The following is a 21,317-nucleotide window of genomic DNA, read 5'->3' on the forward strand; positions in this document are numbered from 1 at the left end:
GATTGGTCAACACGTGACTTCTGTTCTGGATATTCAAGATACTGCAGATGCTGGAATCTGGAAGGACAAAAAAACTGGTGGAGGAACTCAGTAGGTCAGACAGCAGCAATGGGGGAAAATGGATAATAGTTTTTTCAGGGCAACCTGAATCATCAACGAACCTTTGGCCATCACAGATGCTGCTTGACCAGCTGAGTTTGGTTTTTATTCTTTTTTTCCATTATGTTCTAACTAGATTCCTCTTCACTGCATCCATGCTATTCCACATTTTACATACCATCTCCCATGCCGGCAAGCTTCTTATTCAAACAATTTGCTGGGTAAATTAGATTTGTCTGCATTCCCTGTTGGGACTTGGCTAACAAATCATTCTTTTAGCCTCATCCTAAAATAGAATATACTGCCTGATCTTGAAGACTTCCATCAGGTCACCCCTCAGCTTTCTATTTGTACAGTGGAAAGCCCTGGTCTGATTAATGTTTCCTAACTAAGTTCAAGCACTCCATTCTGGCAAAGCATTTTTGCGTCTCAATACCTTCACATCAAAGTGTGGAGGAGAAGGGGCTGAGAAGGGATGGGGGGAGGGGAGAGAGAAGGGGTGTGACAGAAGAGGGGTGGGGTGAGGGGGGTTCAAGAGACGAGGGCCATGAGAACAGGTGAGGTGGGGGGAGCATGAGTAGGGAGGAGCAAGTGGGGGTGGCGAGCTGGAGGCTGAGGGGGAGGGGTGCGAGGGGGTGGGGTAGAGGGGAGAGAGCTACAAAAGGCAGAGGGAGTTATCAAACAAGAATGATACAGTGTGAGTGACAATGTTGAAGTGAGAGTGATAAAAGCAGAGAAAAAACAACAAAGGATTGCAATAGGCCGTGTGAAGTAGACAGCTATATGATTCTTCTCAAGCTAATCTTTTTGAAAAGAGCAACCATGTTAAGACCCAAACTCTCTCTTTCCTTGGATCCATCTGTACAGTTAAACATGATTAAAACTCCAATGCATTCAGCTGTTCTTGAAGTATAGAGAATACAGCTGCCACAAAGCTAAGCAAGTACAACAATATGAAGGGAGCAAGCCAAGCTGAAATTGTGAAAGGAATCATGGCCTTAACGAAATAGAGTTTAGCTTTTGTACCATCTATTTCAAAATACTTTGATGGTGGAGTAAAGAAAAACATGTCTAAAACATTTCATATCTACCACCATTTACTGTACAGGTGCCTCCTCTGTTCAGTTACCTCCTTTTCTTCTGTTTTCCTATGGGGTTCAATCATCGGTCCCCTGCGATCTTTCAGTGTTGTTCGGCCCATTTCAGAGGCAGTCCTGTGGGGTTCCTGATCTATTCAAAATAAAATGTAATGAAATAAATTGCAGCCTCAAAATTGACACCCACTTCACAGACCAGGTGATTTTTTTCCCTGGCTGCTTAGACTAAAGCGATACCCATATTTAGATTAAAGAGAATTAAAATATTACCACATTGTGAGGGGTTTCCATTAGATGACTATGAGTTTACTTGTTAATTTTAAGAAGATTTTCAGTTTCAGAATAAGAAAAGTAATTGCCATTTCTGAGCACAGTGAATCTACTTTTGCTTCAATCTTTCTGGGATTTTCCATGGATAAATTTAATGCATGTTAAAGTCCAGTGGAGTAGTTAAGAATAAACCTCATATAGGTTTCTGCTGATGAAGGGACAGGAGGTTAAAAGCATCAAGTTCCACAGAGAGGGCGTTGGGTGAGGGGGGATGGGGAAGTGAAATGCTGACGTTGACCAGGCACCGATTCTGCACAACAGATTGTGGAACAACTACCAACATTTCCCCCGAGTCAAAAAAATACAACAGAATTGTTCTGATACTCCGTGAAACATTATGCCCAAAAGATTCTCCCTTGTAGCTGACGTTCAATATGGATAGATTCTAGCTGTTGGTATTGCCCTGCCATGAAGAACCCTTTCTATGTATTTATAGAGGGAAACGCCTTGCTAAATTCTTGTTAACACATGGTCTACAATTTTATTTCTGGGAGCGGCGTCTCAAACAGCCACCAAAAACAGAACACTAGAAGTAATAAATAGCTCTCACGATCACTTGGCACAGATTGAAGAAATGGGTTCTACGGTGTATTGTGTACTTCACCGTCACCCAGCAACCCATTACTATATTGTGATCTAGAAGCTGAAAACAAATAGCAGTGTGTAACAATATATTCCTTCAGCAATGCTATTTTTATTAATCATTCAGAGAAGATGTGCAACCACTACTGGCCTCATTGGTAACCGTGTAATGGAAATGTAGTTATAGCTGTTCAATATCTACCATTTACCAGGCCTTTTGTCAACAGTTTGACATCTAGACCTTAAATCTCTGCAAACAGAAATTCTCAATTCAGCAATGTATTGTGCCCAGAAATACCAGTCGTGGGTGAGGAGTAGTTGACTTATGGTAGGCATAGAAATTAATTTGCTGTGTTAAAAGCAGCACAACAGAGGAACAAATCTGCCAGATGAGTGATTAGAAGCTGAGAGACCAAGCTGGGTAAAGATTTGGTGAGGAGAGGGGATGGTGGGCTATAAAATTAAAGAAAGCCTACCTGAGTAAAGTTCTCAGCACTGGACTATGAGCTGCTCCAGAAAGTTCACTTTAAATAGTGCCGCTGCAGAGGCAGCTCTCTCTGCTCAGAAATGACACAACCCATGTGATTGCTGAGAAAGGGGATGGTCACAATACTTACTGATTTTTGGATAGGCAACTTACCTTCCACTCTGCTCCTCTCTGAAGCAGCACTATAAAATAACTTTTTGGATTTCAAACTGTAGATATTTTGTTACACAGTGTACACAGATCAGAGATGACATGATGAGACACATGCAATAAGACCAAGCAAAACCAAATAAAATATGTAGTTAGCAATTTACACACAGCTTACATAAAGATGTTCATTCATGAATTCCAATGAGAAACACAAAAATGATTGTAAAGATAGTACACATTGAGACGAGGCCAAATTCATTTCCCCCTCTGACGTTACATAATACTTTATTTGAAATAAAGTGTTTTCCCTAGATTTAATGCAGTTCAATTTCTATATATTTTGGCCTTAACAGTTCAACATTCAAAACATGAAATCGTTGTAATGGCTCAAAGCTGAGATCACAGCCCAGAAATCTGTCTGGTAGATACTAAAGAACCTCTGTGAAGCTGAAAATGAATACAGAGTAATCAATTTTGTGCAAATGTTTATGACAAGTCTTGTTGGCAGCTGGGATCATTGTTTATTTCTGAGTAAGATCTTCATATTTGCTAATGCTGTCCCCTCAATGTCAGACTTGCCCAAATGATCCCAACAATAGTGCAAGGTTTTCAACCTGGGAAACAGACCTGAAATGGTAATATTTTCTCTTGTATAGGTGCTGCCTGGCCTACTGAAAGCTTCCAGCATTTTCTGCTTTGATGTCAGTTTTTCAACCACATTGGTCAGGAAAACAATGGCTGCTGTCCACTCACTGAAGCTGCAGCTTTTTACTAAAGCTGAAAACTCCGAAACATTACAGGGAGGGCCAACTGCACTGAACCTTTGTTGATGGTCAGACTGTTGCACTCACTGTACCCACTGAACTCTCACCAGCTCCTGGATCTCAGTCACTTCTGTTTCCAATCTCCATTTATGTAGTCTATATATTCCTCATCATGGACGACTAGGGTGTACAAAAGAACTTCTCCCAGGAACTACAGGCATCCATGGAGACCACCTTGCAGGGGGCAGACAGTGGTTCAGCACGCAGGTTCCGGAGAGCCTCTCTCCTACTCACTACTCTGACAGGCATTGCCTTCATAAGGAGATCCTCATATCTCTCACCTCAAAGCCTCACGTACAAATTCACACAGACAAGCCTGCATTGCTAAGGTTACCCTTGTTCTCTCCTTCCAAACTTCAGCAATTTCCCAGTCCACAGAAGCTGTTGAACATCACATATCACAGTTTGTGACTTGCTGATGCTTTAGGGATATCACTGAAGCTCTCTACTTCTCCCAACTGCACATGCTTCTCCACCAGCCTTCCCCAAAGAGCAGGCATTCATGAACTGCACCCATGCCCTCCCTGCGAGCCTCCTACTAAGAGCTCCCCGATGAGAGGTCTCCATTGCCCTCTTGATCAGAGTTCACTCTTGCTAGTGATATAATCCACTACCGTCTCCACAAACTTTGTGTGTGTGTGTCTGTGTGTGTGTGTGTGTGTGTGTGTCTGTCTGTGTGCGCGTGCATGTGTGTTTTAGAGCCATGTTCTGAGTTGTGCAACTGAATGACAAAATGTAGCATTAGTTGTTACTGTCCCTCAAATGGCATTATCAAATATCAGATCCCTTTTAGGACTTTTTAAAGCAGATGTGCAACAATAAATGGTGTACACAAATTTCTAGGCCCACCTCTTTGAGCAATGCACTCTTTCAAAGACCATTTGTTCCATTTACCTAACATCAGAACTTCAGGAGACTTCTGGAAGGAAGTGGATAGCAGCAGGAGGAATTGGAAAAAAAAAGTTAAAATTGATGCACTCTGTATCAATTTAAAGATCAAAACGATTGGTGTGCATGCTTGCAAAGGAATGAGCAGCTATTACATACAGCTGCATTCAGAGCAGATGCTGTTGCCTGTGCTTATTGGCAATGCACGTTATATGGTTCATTCAAGCAGAGGGTGAAGTGAAAAGAGACCCACATTGTCAACACATGGGAGAATGTAGGAATAACATTTACAAACAATACATATTGTAAGTGTTTGGTGAAAAAAGGAGATGGGATTGAAGTAAAAACTGATGGGAAAGCTCTTTTTGGGGATTACAGGCTTAACAGTGAGAAAAATGTTGGCTAGCACCGAAACATACTCATCCATTAGAAACCTACTTACCCACTTTTAACTAATCAACCCAAGGAGCTTTATGTCAAATTTGCTTTTGCTTTAAATCACTTTAAAGCTGAGACATTAAAAGTTTAGTGATTTTTATATGCAGTAAACTATTTACTTCGATGTCACAAAGAAAGTAAACTTTCTAGAATTAGTACAAATGACAGTACTTAAAGAATCATAGAGAAATACAGCACAGAAACAGACCATTTGGTACATCTAGTCTGTACTGAACCATTTAAACTACCTAGCCCCATCAATCTGCACCCGGACCATACTATCAAACACGTACCTACTTAAACTTCTCAAACATTGAAATTGAGTTCGCATGAACGACTTGCACTAGCAGCTCATTCAACATTCTCACAGCCCTCTGAGCAACGAAGTTTCCCCTCATGTTCCCCTTAAAGATTTCTCCTTTCACCTTTAACCCATGACCTCTGGTTGTAGTCCCACCCAACTTCAGTGAAAAAAGCCTGCTTGCATTTACCCATCATCAAGAATATTTATGTTTTTTTGTTGTAATTTTGTCCTATGAAATCATCATGGTAAATGATGCTTTTTGTTATGTTTGTACTGACTGAAATACATTAATTTCATTCATTCATTTTGTATATCTCTATCAAATTCCCATTCAATTTTGTACGTTCTAATCTTTTCTTATAACTCAGGTCCTCCAGGGCCAACAAATTCCTTGTAAATTTTCTCTGTACTCTTTCAACCTGAAATTAATCTAGTTAGATAATTAGAAATTTATAAGGCAGCCCAGGAATCAACAAGAAATGGGACTAAACATTAAACTTTATTTAAATTTTGCAAAGCTTACTAACTCTGCTCACTAATTGCAATAATCCATTTAAAGTTGGATAACTTGCAGAATTCATCTACCATCCTTGTTTATTTAATTTGGTTTAAAATTTGAAAGTATTTACATATTAAAATAGCCAAGGTCAAGAAATTAAAAATAGTCATGGTGATAAAATGGTAGACCTGCACCTAACATGTTACAAGCTTTTAGTTCAGTTTCTCTCCACCTCTCTTTCCCCCACCACCCAATTATGCTCTGTTTTATTAATATATGTATTTTCTGAGCTTTTACAGACCTAAGATTAATTTTTTTAATTAGAGCAAATGCCTCCCTATTTTATGATCCCCTGACAATGACTTTTTGTCATTAAGCATATGCTATAGATGAGAAATGGATGAAGAATGTATGGTGATGATCACACAATTCTCAGACACACAATGAAGAGTATGGTTTGCTTGCCACCTTGGTAGTAGGTACAATCATTCTCTGGGTTGTTGTTGGTGTCCATGTCCTGATAAGAGGAACTAAATTGATTTTTTCCATAGTCACACTGGTATAAAGGAACCGTAACCTCCACTTCTTGCTGCAGTGATGGCTGTGGACTAACTTTCTTCCTTAGGACTTTGAGGGATGAATTCCGTTCAGGGATATCTGGAAGCAGTTCATTTATAAGTCTGTGTAATATGCTGTTATCAGGTAAACTCCCACGCCTTTTCTCTGCTTTGATGTGATCATAGATATCTTTTAAAGCAGAATCCAGGGCTTCGTACACTGATTTAGATTTTGGCTTTTCAGGTTTTTTTTGGGCTGGCAGAGCCTTTTTCCTTCTGAAAGGCACCGGACTGACCAGGAAGGCAAGCTTTGACAGGTTGGAGTCAGCTTCGGGTTTCTTTGAAGTCGGTTTCTTGTCTTGATTTGCCCTTTCATGTTTCAGCATGGTGGTGAACCTGGTGTACGAGGCTGGACACCTGCCCTTGCAGGAGCTGAGAAGGTGCTTGTGATGGTGGAGATGGTGACCAGAACCGTAAATGCTTTCTGAAGATGTGAAGGAATAATGATCAAAATCACTCTCGCTGCAGAATGAGGAGCCTTCAATCGGCATGTAATCACTGAGGTCAGACACCACAGCCTCATGGTCACTGTCTATCTCAGCACTCTCAAACCGTGAAGCCAGTTTTGACTGATTTTCATTTGTTATTTTGATATGAATTGGCATCATAGCTTTGGACATGCAATATTGTTGCTGCATAGTAGACAGTTTCCTGCCTTGATTTTCCTCATCCAGTAAAGATTCAATGGATAACCGCCGCCTTGGGAAGATCCTCTTATTGGAAGCTAAATAGGAGGCTTCCGATAAAATTGCTTTGTCCAGGTTGGGCATAGATTTTGACTTAATAATTTTCTCGAATTCAGAGATTCGGGTCGGCACCATGTCTCTTGGTACCTCACTGGAAAGCTCCTTCCATTCTGAAAAGATGCCCCTGTGCTGTTCTTGTTCGTACTGTAACACCCTGGACTTCACGGTGCAGATGACGTCTGGGTTTATCAACTCCTTGCGATTTATGTGGTGCATTTTCTTGTAGAGCTTCAGGAAGCCTTTGCCACCACGAGCTGATTTGCAGCGAATCCGCGGCCTGTGGGGCTTTGTGCTCACGGTCCCGTGCGGCGACAGCCAGCCTCTAGAGTATTCACCCTTAGCCTGCTCTTCACAGAGTAATGACACCATGCTCTCAGACTTTACCTGCTCCTCCTGAACCTCTTCGTAGTCACTCTGTAGTAGATCATCGTAGCTGCGGGACTTCAGTTTCGGTGAGGTCCGCTCCTCTGTGCTGCTCCAAGCTTCTGCATTTTGTCGATTCAACTGCCAGCCATTCTTGAATAGAACAGACCTTTTTGGGCTTGGTGTAATTACAACCAAAGGCTGGCTAAGGCGACTGCTATAACCTAACTCAGGAGAGGAATTCTGGTTTTGCAGTACATAGCTAAGTGGGCATTGTCTGCTAATATCCCCACCTTTCAGATCCAGAGAGCAGCATGATGAAAAAGAGACAATTCCAGAATTAACTAGACATACAAGACAGTGTTTCAGTAGCATAAAATCAGTAAGAAAGGCAAAGAAGCAAGAAAAGATAGCACGAACATAATAACTTCATAATGTACATCACCATGTCTGCAAAGTACAGGCAGTAAGGTCCATAATATCCATTTCCATTGGTTTAAAGCTACTCCAATATGACTTAATGTTACACAAGATACACCTATTGTTTTTCCCTTCACTCATAGCTACATTGGTCTTCAGGTTTACTTTTTCCCTTTTATCTATAAAAATTGGGCTTATAAAGCAAAGGTGCTGATTTATAAGAGTTTTCTGCAAGCCCACCTCTGCCTCCTATCCTATCCAACCCAAAATACCTGAGCATTCAGGAGGGGATATTTCATAGTTTATTGGCTTAATATTTACTCTCTACTTTGTTACTATGAGCTCACTGATGTCTGGTTTAATCAAATTACAACTGTGCCATGTTTATATAATTGTTAACAACATTTTCACATTTGAAATACAGGCAACAAAAATAATTATATTATTATTTAAGATTTGCCTTGTGTTGACTTTGTAATGAGATGAGTATGTTGTGCCCTCTAGTGGCTGTTTCATAGGTAATTCACTAGCATACAAACTCATAGTACAGTGGTTTAGCAGATCAGAAGGCACAGATTTATTAGAACAATCATTATTCTGATGGAATTTACTTACAATGTAAAGCTGACATTTTCTCTATGGCATTTGCTCTTTGAAAACTATTGGTTTTATCTCATTGCTATTTCAATTGCTGCGTGAACAATACTGTAATTAAATGATCACACTACTTTGCTATCTACAGGCAAAGAACAGATTATTGAAAGTTTAGTAAAAATGACAGACTAAAGCTCTGACAGAAAATAAACAATGCTACACATGTGTAATCATTGGAAGAACAGCCCATAATTCCTAAACTTGCAGAATTCAATATTTTGTTTAAATGTTCAGATGCATTGCAATACTCAGTGGATTAACATGTCTCACAAATAAACTCCAGTGCAGCTAAAAATTGATGAATTATATAGCTTTTCATACACAATGACGTACTGCAGCTGACCTTACGAGTAAATGGAAATTCCACTAATATCCAAATTATTAGTTCACAATTATCAGCATTTTCATTGGAAAACCTTGGCAATAATTCTGGCAAATTTGTTGGACTGTCTGAATAACAACTAGATTGGAAGACAAGTTCCATGCTATTTAGCTTCACAATATGGCAGAGGGTCTAAATGTTTCCACAAAAAGGCAGAAGAAGAATTGTTTTGGCTGTATTCATATTCCTGACCCTTATTCTGTACAAGATGTAAGGGAGAAGACATCTCTCAAAGTAAAAGTAAACGCAGCCATATAAACTTCTCAGTTTTATTATTTCAAATTAAATTATTGAATATAGATGATTTCTAACTATCAGAAAATTATATTATCCACATGGAGTTTGTTAACAAAAATTCAGCTTACTAATTTTTGCTCCAGCAGTGAAACCTAACCACTGAGTTTTCAGAGACAACGCTGTAAAATCTTACCTTGGTATTTCAAGCACAGGAGGATAAAAGAATTTCAACAGAATTGTTCACATATTTGCATGGACAAAAATAAATCAGTTTTACTACAACCAATCTTGCCTCTGGAACTCTGTCTGAAAGGGAGGGTGGTGTAAACAGAAACACTGAAAGCTTTTGAAAGACAATACGATAGCTTCTAAAAAAATAAATTGGAGAGTTATTGGGAATAAGCAGGGGACTGAAATTGACTGGATCATTTCATTTGCTGAGAGCTGGCATAGACCTGAGTGGCCGAATGGTCTTCCCCTGTGCCACCCAATTCTATGAAGTGCAGAGAGGCATTCTTGCTAAAGGTAGAATTAAAGGCAACCACATTTAACTCAGCAAAGGGCAAGAAAGCTCAGTCAATTCCCTGCTATATTTCCATCTTTTTAGTAAAAGCAACATATCATTCAGCAAAATGGCTAAAATATTTCAACTTGTTAACTCGAGCCACATTTTTTCTTTCAACTTAAGCCACCTGCATCTGCATTTTTATTCCTTACCTTTAACTCTTGATGGTGAAGATGGTGAAGAATTGATTAAAGACCTCCTGGGTATTCCATGGAGATCAATGCTGTTCTTCTGCGTAGCGTGATCACTCTGTGCTCTTTGATGGTTTACTGAAGGCTCAGACTTCCGTCTCTTTCTGTAGTCGCTTGCGGAATTTGTGCCACTGAACAACAATTTGAATCATCACTGTCAAAGGAGTTTTTCTAATCTCACAGAGTCTCCTTAATTACACTTTTTTTCTCAGCACAATGGCAGCAGAATAAAATACAGTAGAACAAACCTGCATTTAGCATCTATTTCTATTTGGCTCCTTTGGCAACACATCACAGGAACCAGTCTCCTCTCTATGGACCTTCTATTATCGATACTATTCACTGCCTCAGTAAAGCAGCCAGCATAATCAACGACCCTACCTACAGCAAACATTCTTGCTCCTCTCCTCTCCCATCAGCCAGAAAATACAAAAGCCCGAAAACAAGTACCACCAGGTTCAAGGACAGCTTCTGACACACCTCTGGATGATTGTAAATCCAGCACTGGACCCCCTGCAGTTTGCTTACCAACCACATATTGGAGCACAGATGCTATTATCTTCTTGCTTCAGTGGTCTTACACCCACTTGGATGAGCCAGGCAGCACTTTGAGAACTACACTCCTGGGTTTCTCCAGTGCTTTTAGCACCATATGACTTGCTTTACTCGGGAGTAAAGCTCATGGAGATGCAGGTGGATGCTCCATTAATGTCCTGAGTACCACCTGTCCAGATGGTCACAGTATGTGAGATTGCAGAGCTGTGTATCAGATACTGTGGTTACCTCAGGGGACTGCCCTGTGCTCTTTCCTGTTCACCGTCTACACCTCAACTTCAGATAAAACTCGGAGTCTTGCCACCTGCAGAAGTTTTCAGATGATTCAGCGATTGTGGGCTGTATCAGCTGGGATCAAGAGGCTAAGGTCAGAAGAGTGGTGGATAACTTTTTTGAGTGGTATGGGCCAGATCCCCTGCAGCTCAACATCACCAAGACAACAGAGTTGGTGGTGGATTTCAGGAAAGTGAAAACATCCTGCATTCTCACCTTCAAGAGATAAGATGTAGACGTCATCTAGGATTACAAATACCTGGGAATTCACCTGGACAAAAAAATGGAGTGGACTAAAAATACCGTGGCTCTGTACAAGGAGGGACAGAGCCGTCTGTACTTCCTGAGGAGGCTCTGGTCATTCCACTTCTGCAGTACTGTGTTGCAGATGTTCTACGACTCAGTGGTGGCCGGCATTCTGTTCTACACTGTGGTCTGCTGGGGCAGCAGGGTGAAAGCAGCTGATGCCAAGAAGATCGATAAGCTTGCCAGGAAGGCTGGTTCGGGTCTGGGGGTGGAACTGGATTCCCTGGTGATTGTGTCTGAGAGGAGGATGCTGCCGAAACTACAGAGCATTATAAACAATCCTTCTCACCCTCTCCATGCCATACTGGACAAACTACACCTTTAGTAATAGCAACACACACAAAATGCTGGTGGAACGCAGCAGGCCAGGCAGCACCTCTAGGAAGAAGCACTGTTGATGTTTCGGAGTGAGACGTCGACAGTGCTTCTTCCTATAGATGCTGCCTGGTCTGCTGTGTTCCACCGACATTTTGTGTGTGTTGCTTGAATTTCCAGCATCTGCAGATTTCCTTGTGTTTACCTTTAGTAACAGACTGATTTCACCAAGGTGCACCCCTGAACGCCACAGGAGATCCTTTCTCCCCATGGCAATAAGACTCTACAACTCCTCCTCCTTAAGTATATAAGTACATGGTTTCATTGCACATCTGTATTTTGCACTATTACTTTTTAATGCATATTTTGTTTTTTTTTGTACCTCAATGCTTATATTTTGTATTTTAAAGTATATACTTCTGACTGAGCAACCTTGCAACAATAATTCCCTTCCGGATAAATAAAGTTTTATCTTAACTTATCTTATACCTTATCTTATCCCACTGATAGCAGATTCTCGAACAGATCTCTTGTACAATAAGATAAACTCTTGGCCTCACAACCCATGATCTTGCACTTTATTGTTTACACTTTTTTGGTAGCTATTGCAATTTATTCTGTATTGTTATTGTTTTACCTTATCCTAGCTCAATGAACTGAGGGATGATTTGATCTGTATTTGATAACAATATGCAAGACAAGCTGCATCTTGGCACATGTGACAATAATAAATCAATATTATTACCAATATTTACATCCCAAACTCTTAACTTTGGAAGTCATTTGAGCTCAATTCATGAACAATGTGTAATATGACCTGGCAATATAAGATATTTAACACCAGCCATCTGGTATTCAACCCGGTAACTTCAACTCATGCAAGGAGCATGTTGAATAAATAATGAGGAATTATACATCACTTAGTGACTATTGATCTGGGAAAAGTTTTAATATCCATAATGAAGACAAAGCTTAGAGGGGCATTTAAAAACATAATGGTTGGTGGATAGAGCTGCAATCATTATTTTTGTTTTGAATGCAATTCTCTTTAAATAAAGAAGAATGCATTGTACAGAATTTTTTTGTATTCAGAAAAAGATATCTCATAGAATTCTTGTAATAATTCAAGCATATGGTAGAGAGAAATGTGCAGCAATGACAGAAACTGGATAAACATTAGGAAGCAAAGGATTGAACTTAAGGTACATTTTGCACTGGAGAAAGTTACAAGTAGCACATGAAAAGGAATCTTGGTAGGTTCACTTTTGCTTTCCATTCATATGTTTTTTTTTCCTTTTGAGTTGTGCAGATAAAATCAAATTTATTGATGATGCAGAAGCTTATTTGCATAAATGAAGACTTTTGTTTTTAAAACTTCTTGCAGGAAATTTTGTTTATTTTTTTATATATAAAATTGAAATACAGCTCAGAATAGGTCCTTCTGGTCCTTCAAGTTGTGCTGCCCAACAATTCCCCGATTTAATCCTAGCCTAAACAAGGGACAATTTACAATGACCAATTAACCTACCAACTAGCACGTCTTTGGACTGTGGGAGGAAACACACATAGTCACAGAGAGAATGTATTAACTCCTTACAGGCAGCATTGAACCTGGGTCACTGGGACTGTAAAGAATTCTGCTAACCACTATGCTACTGTGATGCTCTGAAGGCCAACAAGCTCTCACAGATGGCAACATGATAATGAGTCAGATAATCTATTACTGAGACATCAGTAGAGTTAAAAATGGAAGGAAAGGGAGGAATTCCTTTCATGTAATATTGAAACCACTCCCCACCACCACCATCCCCCCCACCCCCGAGATGCCAGCAGGAGAAATTAAGTGACCTCTACAAGAAGTCCTACTGGGTGTCATGGCTTGAGGATGACAGACAGAAGCAGGTTTTGAATCATTTAGCGTCTCCTTTTATGGAATATGTGGATGCATTTGAAGGCTATTCACAACCTTAAGGGAAGTGGAGACCAAGGCTCTGGATTCCAAGAGGAAACAGACAGTCCAGCATAAACACAAAGTACGCTCAGGAAAATATGGTGCAATATCTTTTGAGAAGAAAACATGTATTGGAAGTGTAGATTAAAATGTGAGGAATGGCTGAACGTGTGAGGAGCTGGCTCAAATAGATAAACTAATGTAGCAACAGCTTGCATTCTCTATCATGCAGCACATATAGCAAATATCATTATGCATTTCAGGAGACTATTAAAGTTTGGGCACTATGCAATAGTCAGACAGTGGTCAAAAGCTTACTCAAAGAGTTAAATCTCAAGGAGCACCTAGACATGGTAATGTTATTTGAGAATGACTTCTATGATAAAAGCCCATATAGTTCAAGGTCAGAGGGTCTACAATGAGTAAAATGATCCCTTTTGGGATCAGTTTTGAGTCTTCCTCACATTGCATAGATTGTCAAACTTCTCTGGAGTAAACTTGCTCAAAATACTTCTGACTTTCCTGAAGAGTATAGAAATGAAGGTGCAGATCAAGTCAGCACAATAAAGTAAAACTCATCATACTTGAGACTTTGCTAGTGCTCTATCTACTAGCAGATTTTCTGGATTATTGGATGTTAATTCACCTATACAATTTTAATGCAAAAACAGAAGCTCTGGAAGAACTCAGCCAGTCAAGCAGCACCTATAATGAAACACAAGTCAATATTTCCTCAGAACTCATCCAGAACTGACACAAGACATTCAATGGTTTCTTACAGCATTTCTATTTTTGTCCCAGATTTCTGATTCTGCTGTCATACATGTTCTGCATTTACTATTCTCCCTTTTTCTTTAATATGCCTCAGTCTATTATAGTAAATTTCCCAATGAACCTGCTATGTTTAAAGGGAGTATTATAAATAGGGCCTTGATTATTTAAAAAAGCATTAGAACTGGGGCCCAAGTGAATTAAATGCAATCATGGGAACTGCGACCCAGTGAATTAGAAGGAAGTGTGGGAACCAGACCCCTGCTGAGTGAGAAGGGAGTGTGGGAACCAGGCTCCTGCTGAGTGAGAAGGGAGTGTGGGAACCAGGCTCCTGCTGAGTGAGAAGGGAGTGTGGGAACCCGGCTCCTGCTGAGTGAGAAGGGAGTGTGGGAACCCGGCTCCTGCTGAGTGAGAAGGGAGTGTGGGAACCAGGCTCCTGCTGAGTGAGAAGGGAGTGTGGGAACCCGGCTCCTGCTGAATGAGAAGGGAGTGTGGGAACCAGGCTCCGGCTGAGTGAGAAGGGAGTGTGGGAACCAGGCTCCTGCTGAGTGAGAAGGGAGTGTGGGAACCAGGCTCCTGCTGAGTGAGAAGGGAGTGTGGAAACTCGGCTCCTGCTGAGTGAGAAGGGAGTGTGGGAACCCGGCTCCTGCTGAGTGAGAAGGGAGTGTGGGAACCAGGCTCCAGCTGAGTGAGAAGGGAGTGTGGGAAACAGGCACCTGCTGAGTGAGAAGGGAGTGTGGGAATGGCCTCCGCTGAGTGAAAAGGGAGAAAGGGAACTAGGATCCTACTGAGTGAGAAGGGAGTGTGAAAACGGGCCCCTACTGAGTGAGAAGGGAGTGTGGGAACTGGGCCTCCGCTGAGTGAGAAGGGAGATAGGGAACCAGGCCCTTGCTGAGTGAAAGGGGAGATAGGGAATCAGGCCCCTGCTGAGTGAGAAGTGAGTGTGGGAACTGGGCCTCTGCTGAGTGAGAAGGGAGTGTGGGAACTGGGCCTCTACTGAGTTAGAAGTGAGTGTGGGAACCAGACCCCTGCTGAGTGAGAAGGGAGTGTGGGAACCAGGCTCCTGCTGAGTGAGAAGGGAGTGTGGGAACCAGGCTCCTGCTGAGTGAGAAGGGAGTGTGGGAACCCGGCTCCTGCTGAGTTAGAAGGAAGTGTGGGAACCAGACCCCTGCTGAGTGAGAAGGGAGTGTGGGAACCAGGCTCCTGCTGAGTGAGAAGGGAATGTGGGAACCAGGCTCCTGCTGAGTGAGAAGGGAGTGTGGGAACCAGGCTCCTGCTGAGTGAGAAGGGTGTGGGAACCCGGCTCCTGCTGAGTGAGAAGGGAGTGTGGGAACCAGGCTCCTGCTGAGTGAGAAGGGAGTGTGGGAACCAGGCTCCTGCTGAGTGAGAAGGGAGTGTGGGAACCAGGCTCCTGCTGAGTGAGAAGGGAGTGTGGGAACCCGGCTCCTGCTGAGTGTGAAGGGAGTGTGGGAACCCGGCTCCTGCTGAGTGAGAAGGGAGTGTGGGAACCCGGCTCCTGCTGAATGAGAAGGGAGTGTGGGAACCAGGCTCCGGCTGAGTGAGAAGGGAGTGTGGGAACCAGGCTCCTGCTGAGTTAGAAGGAAGTGTGGGAACCAGACCCCTGCTGAGTGAGAAGGGAGTGTGGGAACCAGGCTCCTGCTGAGTGAGAAGGGAATGTGGGAACCAGGCTCCTGCTGAGTGAGAAGGGAGTGTGGGAACCAGGCTCCTGCTGAGTGAGAAGGGAGTGTGGGAACCCGGCTCCTGCTGAGTGAGAAGGGAGTGTGGGAACCAGGCTCCTGCTGAGTGAGAAGGGAGTGTGGGAACCAGGCTCCTGCTGAGTGAGAAGGGAGTGTGGGAACCCGGCTCCTGCTGAGTGAGAAGGGAGTGTGGGAACCCGGCTCCTGCTGAGTGAGAAGGGAGTGTGGGAACCAGGTTCCTGCTGAGTGAGAAGGGAGTGTGGGAACCAGGCTCCTGCTGAGTGAGAAGGGAGTGTGGGAACCCGGCTCCTGCTGAGTGAGAAGGGAGTGTGGGAACCCGGCTCCTGCTGAGTGAGAAGGGAGTGTGGGAAACAGGCCCCTGCTGAGTGAGAAGGGAGTGTGGGAACTGGGCCTCCGCTGAGTGAGAAGGGAGATAGGGAACCAGGCCCTTGCTGAGTGAAAGGGGAGATAGGGAATCAGGCCCCTGCTGAGTGAGAAGTGAGTGTGGGAACTGGGCCCCTGCTGAGTGAGAAGGGAGTGTGGGAAGTGGGCCCCTGCTGAGTTAGAAGTCAGTGTGGGAAGTGGGCCCCTGCTGAGTGAGAAAGGAATGTGGGAACTGGGCCCCTGCTGAGTGAGAAGGCAGTGTGGGAACTGGGCCTCTACTGAGTTAGAAGTCAGTATGGGAACTGGGCCCCTGCTGAGTGAGAAGGGAGTGTGGGAACCAGGCTCCTGCTGAGTGAGAAGGGAGTGTGGGAACCAGGCTCCTGCTGAGTGAGAAGGGAGTGTGGGAACCAGGCTCCTGCTGAGTGAGAAGGGAGTGTGGGAACCAGGCTCCTGCTGAGTGAGAAGGGAGTCTGGGAACCAGGCTCCTGCTGAGTGAGAAGCCAGCGTGGGAACCCGGCTCCTGCTGAGTGAGAAGGGAGTGTGGGAACTGAGCCCCTGCTGAGTGAGCAGGGAGTGTGGGAACTGGGCTCCAGCTGAGTGAGAAGGGAGTGTGGGAAACAGGCCCCTGCTGAGTGAGAAGGGAGTGCGGAAACCATGCTCCTGTTGAGAGAGAAGGGAGTGTGGGAACTGGGCCTCTACTGAGTGAGAAGGGAGTGTGGGAACTGGGCCTCTGCTGAGTTAGAAGGGAGTGTGGGAACTGGGCCCCTGCTGAGTGGGCAGTGAGTGTGGGAACTGGGCCTCTACTGAGTTAGAAGGGAGTGTGGGAACTGGGCCTCTGCTGAGTTAGAAGGGAGTGTGGGAACCAGGCTCCTGCTGAGTGAGAAGGGAGTGTGGGAACTGGGCCTCTACTGAGTTAGAAGTCAGTGTGGGAACTGGGCCCCTGCTGAGTGAGAAGGGAGTGTGGAAACTGGGCCTCTACTGAGTTAGAAGGCAGTGTGGCAACTGGGCCCCTGAGTGAGAAGGGAGTGTGGGAAACAGACCCCTGCTGAGTGAGAAGGGAGTGTGGGAACTGGGCCTCTACTGAGTTAGAAGTCAGTGTGGGAACTGGGCCCCTGCTGAGTGAGAAGGGAGTGTGGAAACTGGGCCTCTACTGAGTTAGAAGGCAGTGTGGCAACTGGGCCCCTGCTGAGTGAGAAGGGAGTGTGGGAACCAGACCCCTGCTGAGTGAGAAGGGAGATAGGGAACCAGACCCCTGCTGAGTGAGAAGGGAGTGTGGGAAACAGGCCCCTGCTGAGTGAGAAGGGAGTGTGGGAACTGGGCCTCCGCTGAGTGAAAAGGGAGATAGGGAACTAGGATTCTGCTGAGTGAGAAGTGAGTGTGGGAACTGGGCCTCCGCTGAGTGAGAAGGGAGATAGGGAACCAGGCTCCTGCTGAGTAAGAAGGGAGTGCTGGAACCAGGCCCTTGCTGAGTGAAAGGGGAGATAGGGAATCTGGCCCCTGCTGAGTGAGGAGGCTATGTGAAAAATGGACCCCTGCTGAGTGAGAAGTGAGTGTAGGAACTGGGCCCCTGCTGAGTGAGAAGGGAATGTGGGAACTGGGCCTCCACTGAGTTAGAAGTGAGTGTGGGAACTGGGCCTCTGCTGAGTTAGAAGTGAGTGTGGGAACTGCTGAGTGAGAAGGGAGTATGGGAACTGGGCCTCTGCTGAATTAGAAGTGAGTGTGGGAACTGGGCCTCTGCTGAGTTAGAAGGGAGTGTGGGAACTGGGCCCCTGCTGAGTGAGCAGGGAGTGTGGGAACTGGGCTCCAGCTGAGTGAGAAGGGAGTGTGGGAACTGGGCCTCTGCTGAGTTAGAAGGGAGTGTGGGAACCAGGCTCCTGCTGAGTAAGAAGTGAGTGTGGGAACTGGGCCTCTACTGAGTGAGAAGGGAGTGTGGGAACTGGGCCTCTACTGAGTGAGAAGGGAGTGTGGGAACTGGGCCTCTGCTGAGTTAGAAGGGAGTGTGGGAACTGGGCCCCTGCTGAGTGGGCAGTGAGTGTGGGAACTGGGCCTCTACTGAGTTAGAAGGGAGTGTGGGAACTGGGCCTCTGCTGAGTTAGAAGGGAGTGTGGGAACCAGGCTCCTGCTGAGTGAGAAGGGAGTGTGGGAACTGGGCCTCTACTGAGTTAGAAGTCAGTGTGGGAACTGGGCCCCTGCTGAGTGAGAAGGGAGTGTGGAAACTGGGCCTCTACTGAGTTAGAAGGCAGTGTGGCAACTGGGCCCCTGAGTGAGAAGGGAGTGTGGGAAACAGACCCCTGCTGAGTGAGAAGGGAGTGTGGGAACTGGGCCTCTACTGAGTTAGAAGTCAGTGTGGGAACTGGGCCCCTGCTGAGTGAGAAGGGAGTGTGGAAACTGGGCCTCTACTGAGTTAGAAGGCAGTGTGGCAACTGGGCCCCTGCTGAGTGAGAAGGGAGTGTGGGAACCAGACCCCTGCTGAGTGAGAAGGGAGATAGGGAACCAGACCCCTGCTGAGTGAGAAGGGTGTGTGGGAAACAGGCCCCTGCTGAGTGAGAAGGGAGTGTGGGAACTGGGCCTCCGCTGAGTGAAAAGGGAGATAGGGAACTAGGATTCTGCTGAGTGAGAAGTGAGTGTGGGAACTGGGCCTCCGCTGAGTGAGAAGGGAGATAGGGAACCAGGCTCCTGCTGAGTAAGAAGGGAGTGCTGGAACCAGGCCCTTGCTGAGTGAAAGGGGAGATAGGGAATCTGGCCCCTGCTGAGTGAGGAGGCTATGTGAAAAATGGACCCCTGCTGAGTGAGAAGTGAGTGTAGGAACTGGGCCCCTGCTGAGTGAGAAGGGAATGTGGGAACTGGGCCTCCACTGAGTTAGAAGTGAGTGTGGGAACTGGGCCTCTGCTGAGTTAGAAGTGAGTGTGGGAACTGGGCCTCTGCTGAGTGAGAAGGGAGTATGGGAACTGGGCCTCTGCTGAATTAGAAGTGAGTGTGGGAACTGGGCCTCTGCTGAGTTAGTAGGGAGTGTGGGAACCAGGCTCCTGCTGAGTGAGGAGTGAGTGTGGGAACTGGGCCTCCGCTGAGTGAGAAGGGAGTGCGGGAACCAGGCTCCTGCTGAGTGAGAAGGGAGTGTGGGAACCATGCTCCTGTTGAGAGAGAAGGGAGTGTGGGAACCAGGCTCCTGCTGAGTGAGAAGAGAGTGTGAAAAAGGGCTCCTGCTGAGTGAGAAGGGAGATAGGGAACCAGACCCCTGCTGAGTGAGAAGGGTGTGTGGGAACTGGGCCTCCACTGAGTGAGAAGGGAGATAGGGATACAGTCCCCTGCTGAGTGAGAAGGGAGTGTGGGAACTGGGCCTCCGCTGAGTGAGAAGGGAGATAGGGAACCAGGCTCCTGCTGAGCGAGAAGGGAGTGCTGGAACCAGGCCCTTGCTGATTGAAAGGGGAGATAGGGAATCAGGCCCCTGCTGAGTGAGGAGGCTATGTTAAAAATGGACCCCTGCTGAGTGAGAAATGAGTGTGGGAACTGGGCCCCTGCTGAGTGAGAAGGGAGTGTGGGAACTGGGCCTCTGCTGAGTTAGAAGTCAGTGTGGGAACTGGGACCCTGCTGAGTGAGCAGTGAGTGTGGGAACTGGGTCTCTATTGAGTTAGAAGTCAGTGTGGGAACTGGGCCTCTACTGAGTTAGAAGTGAGTGTGGGAACTGGGCCTCTACTGAGTTAGAAGTGAGTGTGGGAACTGGGCCTCTACTGAGTTAGAAGTGAGTGTGGGAACTGGGCCCCTGCTGAGTTAGATGTGAGTGTGGAAACTGGGCTCCTGCTGAGTGTGAACGGAGTGTGGGAACTGGGCCTCTGCTGAGTGAGAAGGGAGTGTGGGAACTGGGCCTCTACTGAGTTAGAAGTGAGTGTGGGAACTGGGCCCCTGCTGAGTTAGAAGTGAGTGTGGAAACTGGGCTCCTGCTGAGTGTGAACGGAGTGTGGGAACTGGGCCTCTACTGAGTTAGAAGTGAGTGTGGGAACTGGGCCTCTACTGAGTTAGAAGTGAGTGTGGGAACTGGGCCCCTGCTGAGTGAGCAGTGAGTGTGGGAACTGGGCCTCTGCTGAGTTAGAAGTGAGTGTGGGAACTGGGCCCCTGCTGAGTGAGAAGTGAGTGTGGGAACTGGGCCTCTACTGAGTGAGAAGTGAGTGTGGGAACTGGGCCCCTGCTGAATGAGAAGGGAGTGTGGGAACAGGGCCTCCGGTGAATGAGAAGGGAGTGTGGGAACCAGGCTCCTTCTGAGTGAGAAGGGAGTGTGGGAACTGGGCCTCTGCTGAGTTAGAAGTGAGTGTGGGAACTAGGCCTCTGCTGAGTGAGAAGGGAGTGTGAAAAAGGGCCCCTGCTGAGTGAGAAGTGAGTGTGGGAACTGGGCCTCTGCTGAGTGAGAAGGGAGACAGGGAACCAGGCCCTTGCTGAGTGAGGGTGTGTGGGAACCAGGCCCCTGCTTAGTGAGAAGGGAACACAGCAATCATCACTCAATGAGCCAAATGGAATTTTCAGTCAGATAGCAGACAGTGTTTTACTGTACTGAAATAAAAATATAATGGTAGAAACACTCGGCAGACTAGACAGCTTCTCTGGAAAGAGGAACATTTGATGATGAAGGGTCTCTGATTTGAAATGCTAGTTGTGCTCGTTTCTACAGATGTTACCCGACCAATTTGCAGAAACAGGAGTCAGAATCTCAAAATAAAGTGTACGTAATTCAGAATGGAGATGCAAAGAACTTTTTCCACCCAAGGGGCTGTAGAGGCTTGGTTATCAAGTGTATTAAAAACAGATTGATAGAATTTAGGAGATAAAGAGAATTGACTAGTGGTTACTGTAGGAAAGGCAAATGTTATTTAGATGATTGCACAGGCATCTGTGTTAATAGCTTTACAGCACTGTATCACAAAATATTAAAATGAAGAAATTTTAAAGTACTCTTTAGAAGATACAACTAACTATGTAATGATTCTGTCTCAAAGAGTTAATGGGACTTCAGTGTGTTGATTCAGAAAAGAGTAACCAAATTCGGCAACAGTAAACAAATTAAATCACTAACATCTCTCACAATTTTTATAGCGATATATATTTAGATGATTAAAATCAGTTCTTTTAGTTGAAATAATAAGGGAACATAAATAAGTGAACTGCTGCAGGTACATTAAAAACTTTCTATTTAGTTACTGAGA

At 45.1% G+C, this 21,317-nt stretch overlaps 1 protein-coding gene across 2 annotated transcripts in view; it reads right to left on the reverse strand.

Annotated features, from left to right (window-relative positions):
* Positions 1 to 21,317, reverse strand: part of LOC132396655 (sorbin and SH3 domain-containing protein 2-like) — a 289,151-nt gene that overhangs the window by 38,394 nt on the left and 229,440 nt on the right. The window contains exons 15-17 of one of the 2 annotated variants that reach the window (XM_059974390.1): positions 9,835 to 10,004; positions 6,167 to 7,717; positions 1,229 to 1,329 (exon numbers count right to left, since the gene is read on the reverse strand). In XM_059974390.1, the coding sequence (XP_059830373.1) occupies positions 1,229 to 1,329; positions 6,167 to 7,717; positions 9,835 to 10,004 (1,822 nt within the window). The remainder of the gene's footprint in view (positions 1 to 1,228; positions 1,330 to 6,166; positions 7,718 to 9,834; positions 10,005 to 21,317) is intronic. The other variant, XM_059974389.1, reaches the window with a different exon arrangement.

Source organism: Hypanus sabinus, chromosome 7 (assembly GCF_030144855.1).
Source record: "Hypanus sabinus isolate sHypSab1 chromosome 7, sHypSab1.hap1, whole genome shotgun sequence".
NCBI lineage: Eukaryota > Metazoa > Chordata > Chondrichthyes > Myliobatiformes > Dasyatidae > Hypanus > Hypanus sabinus.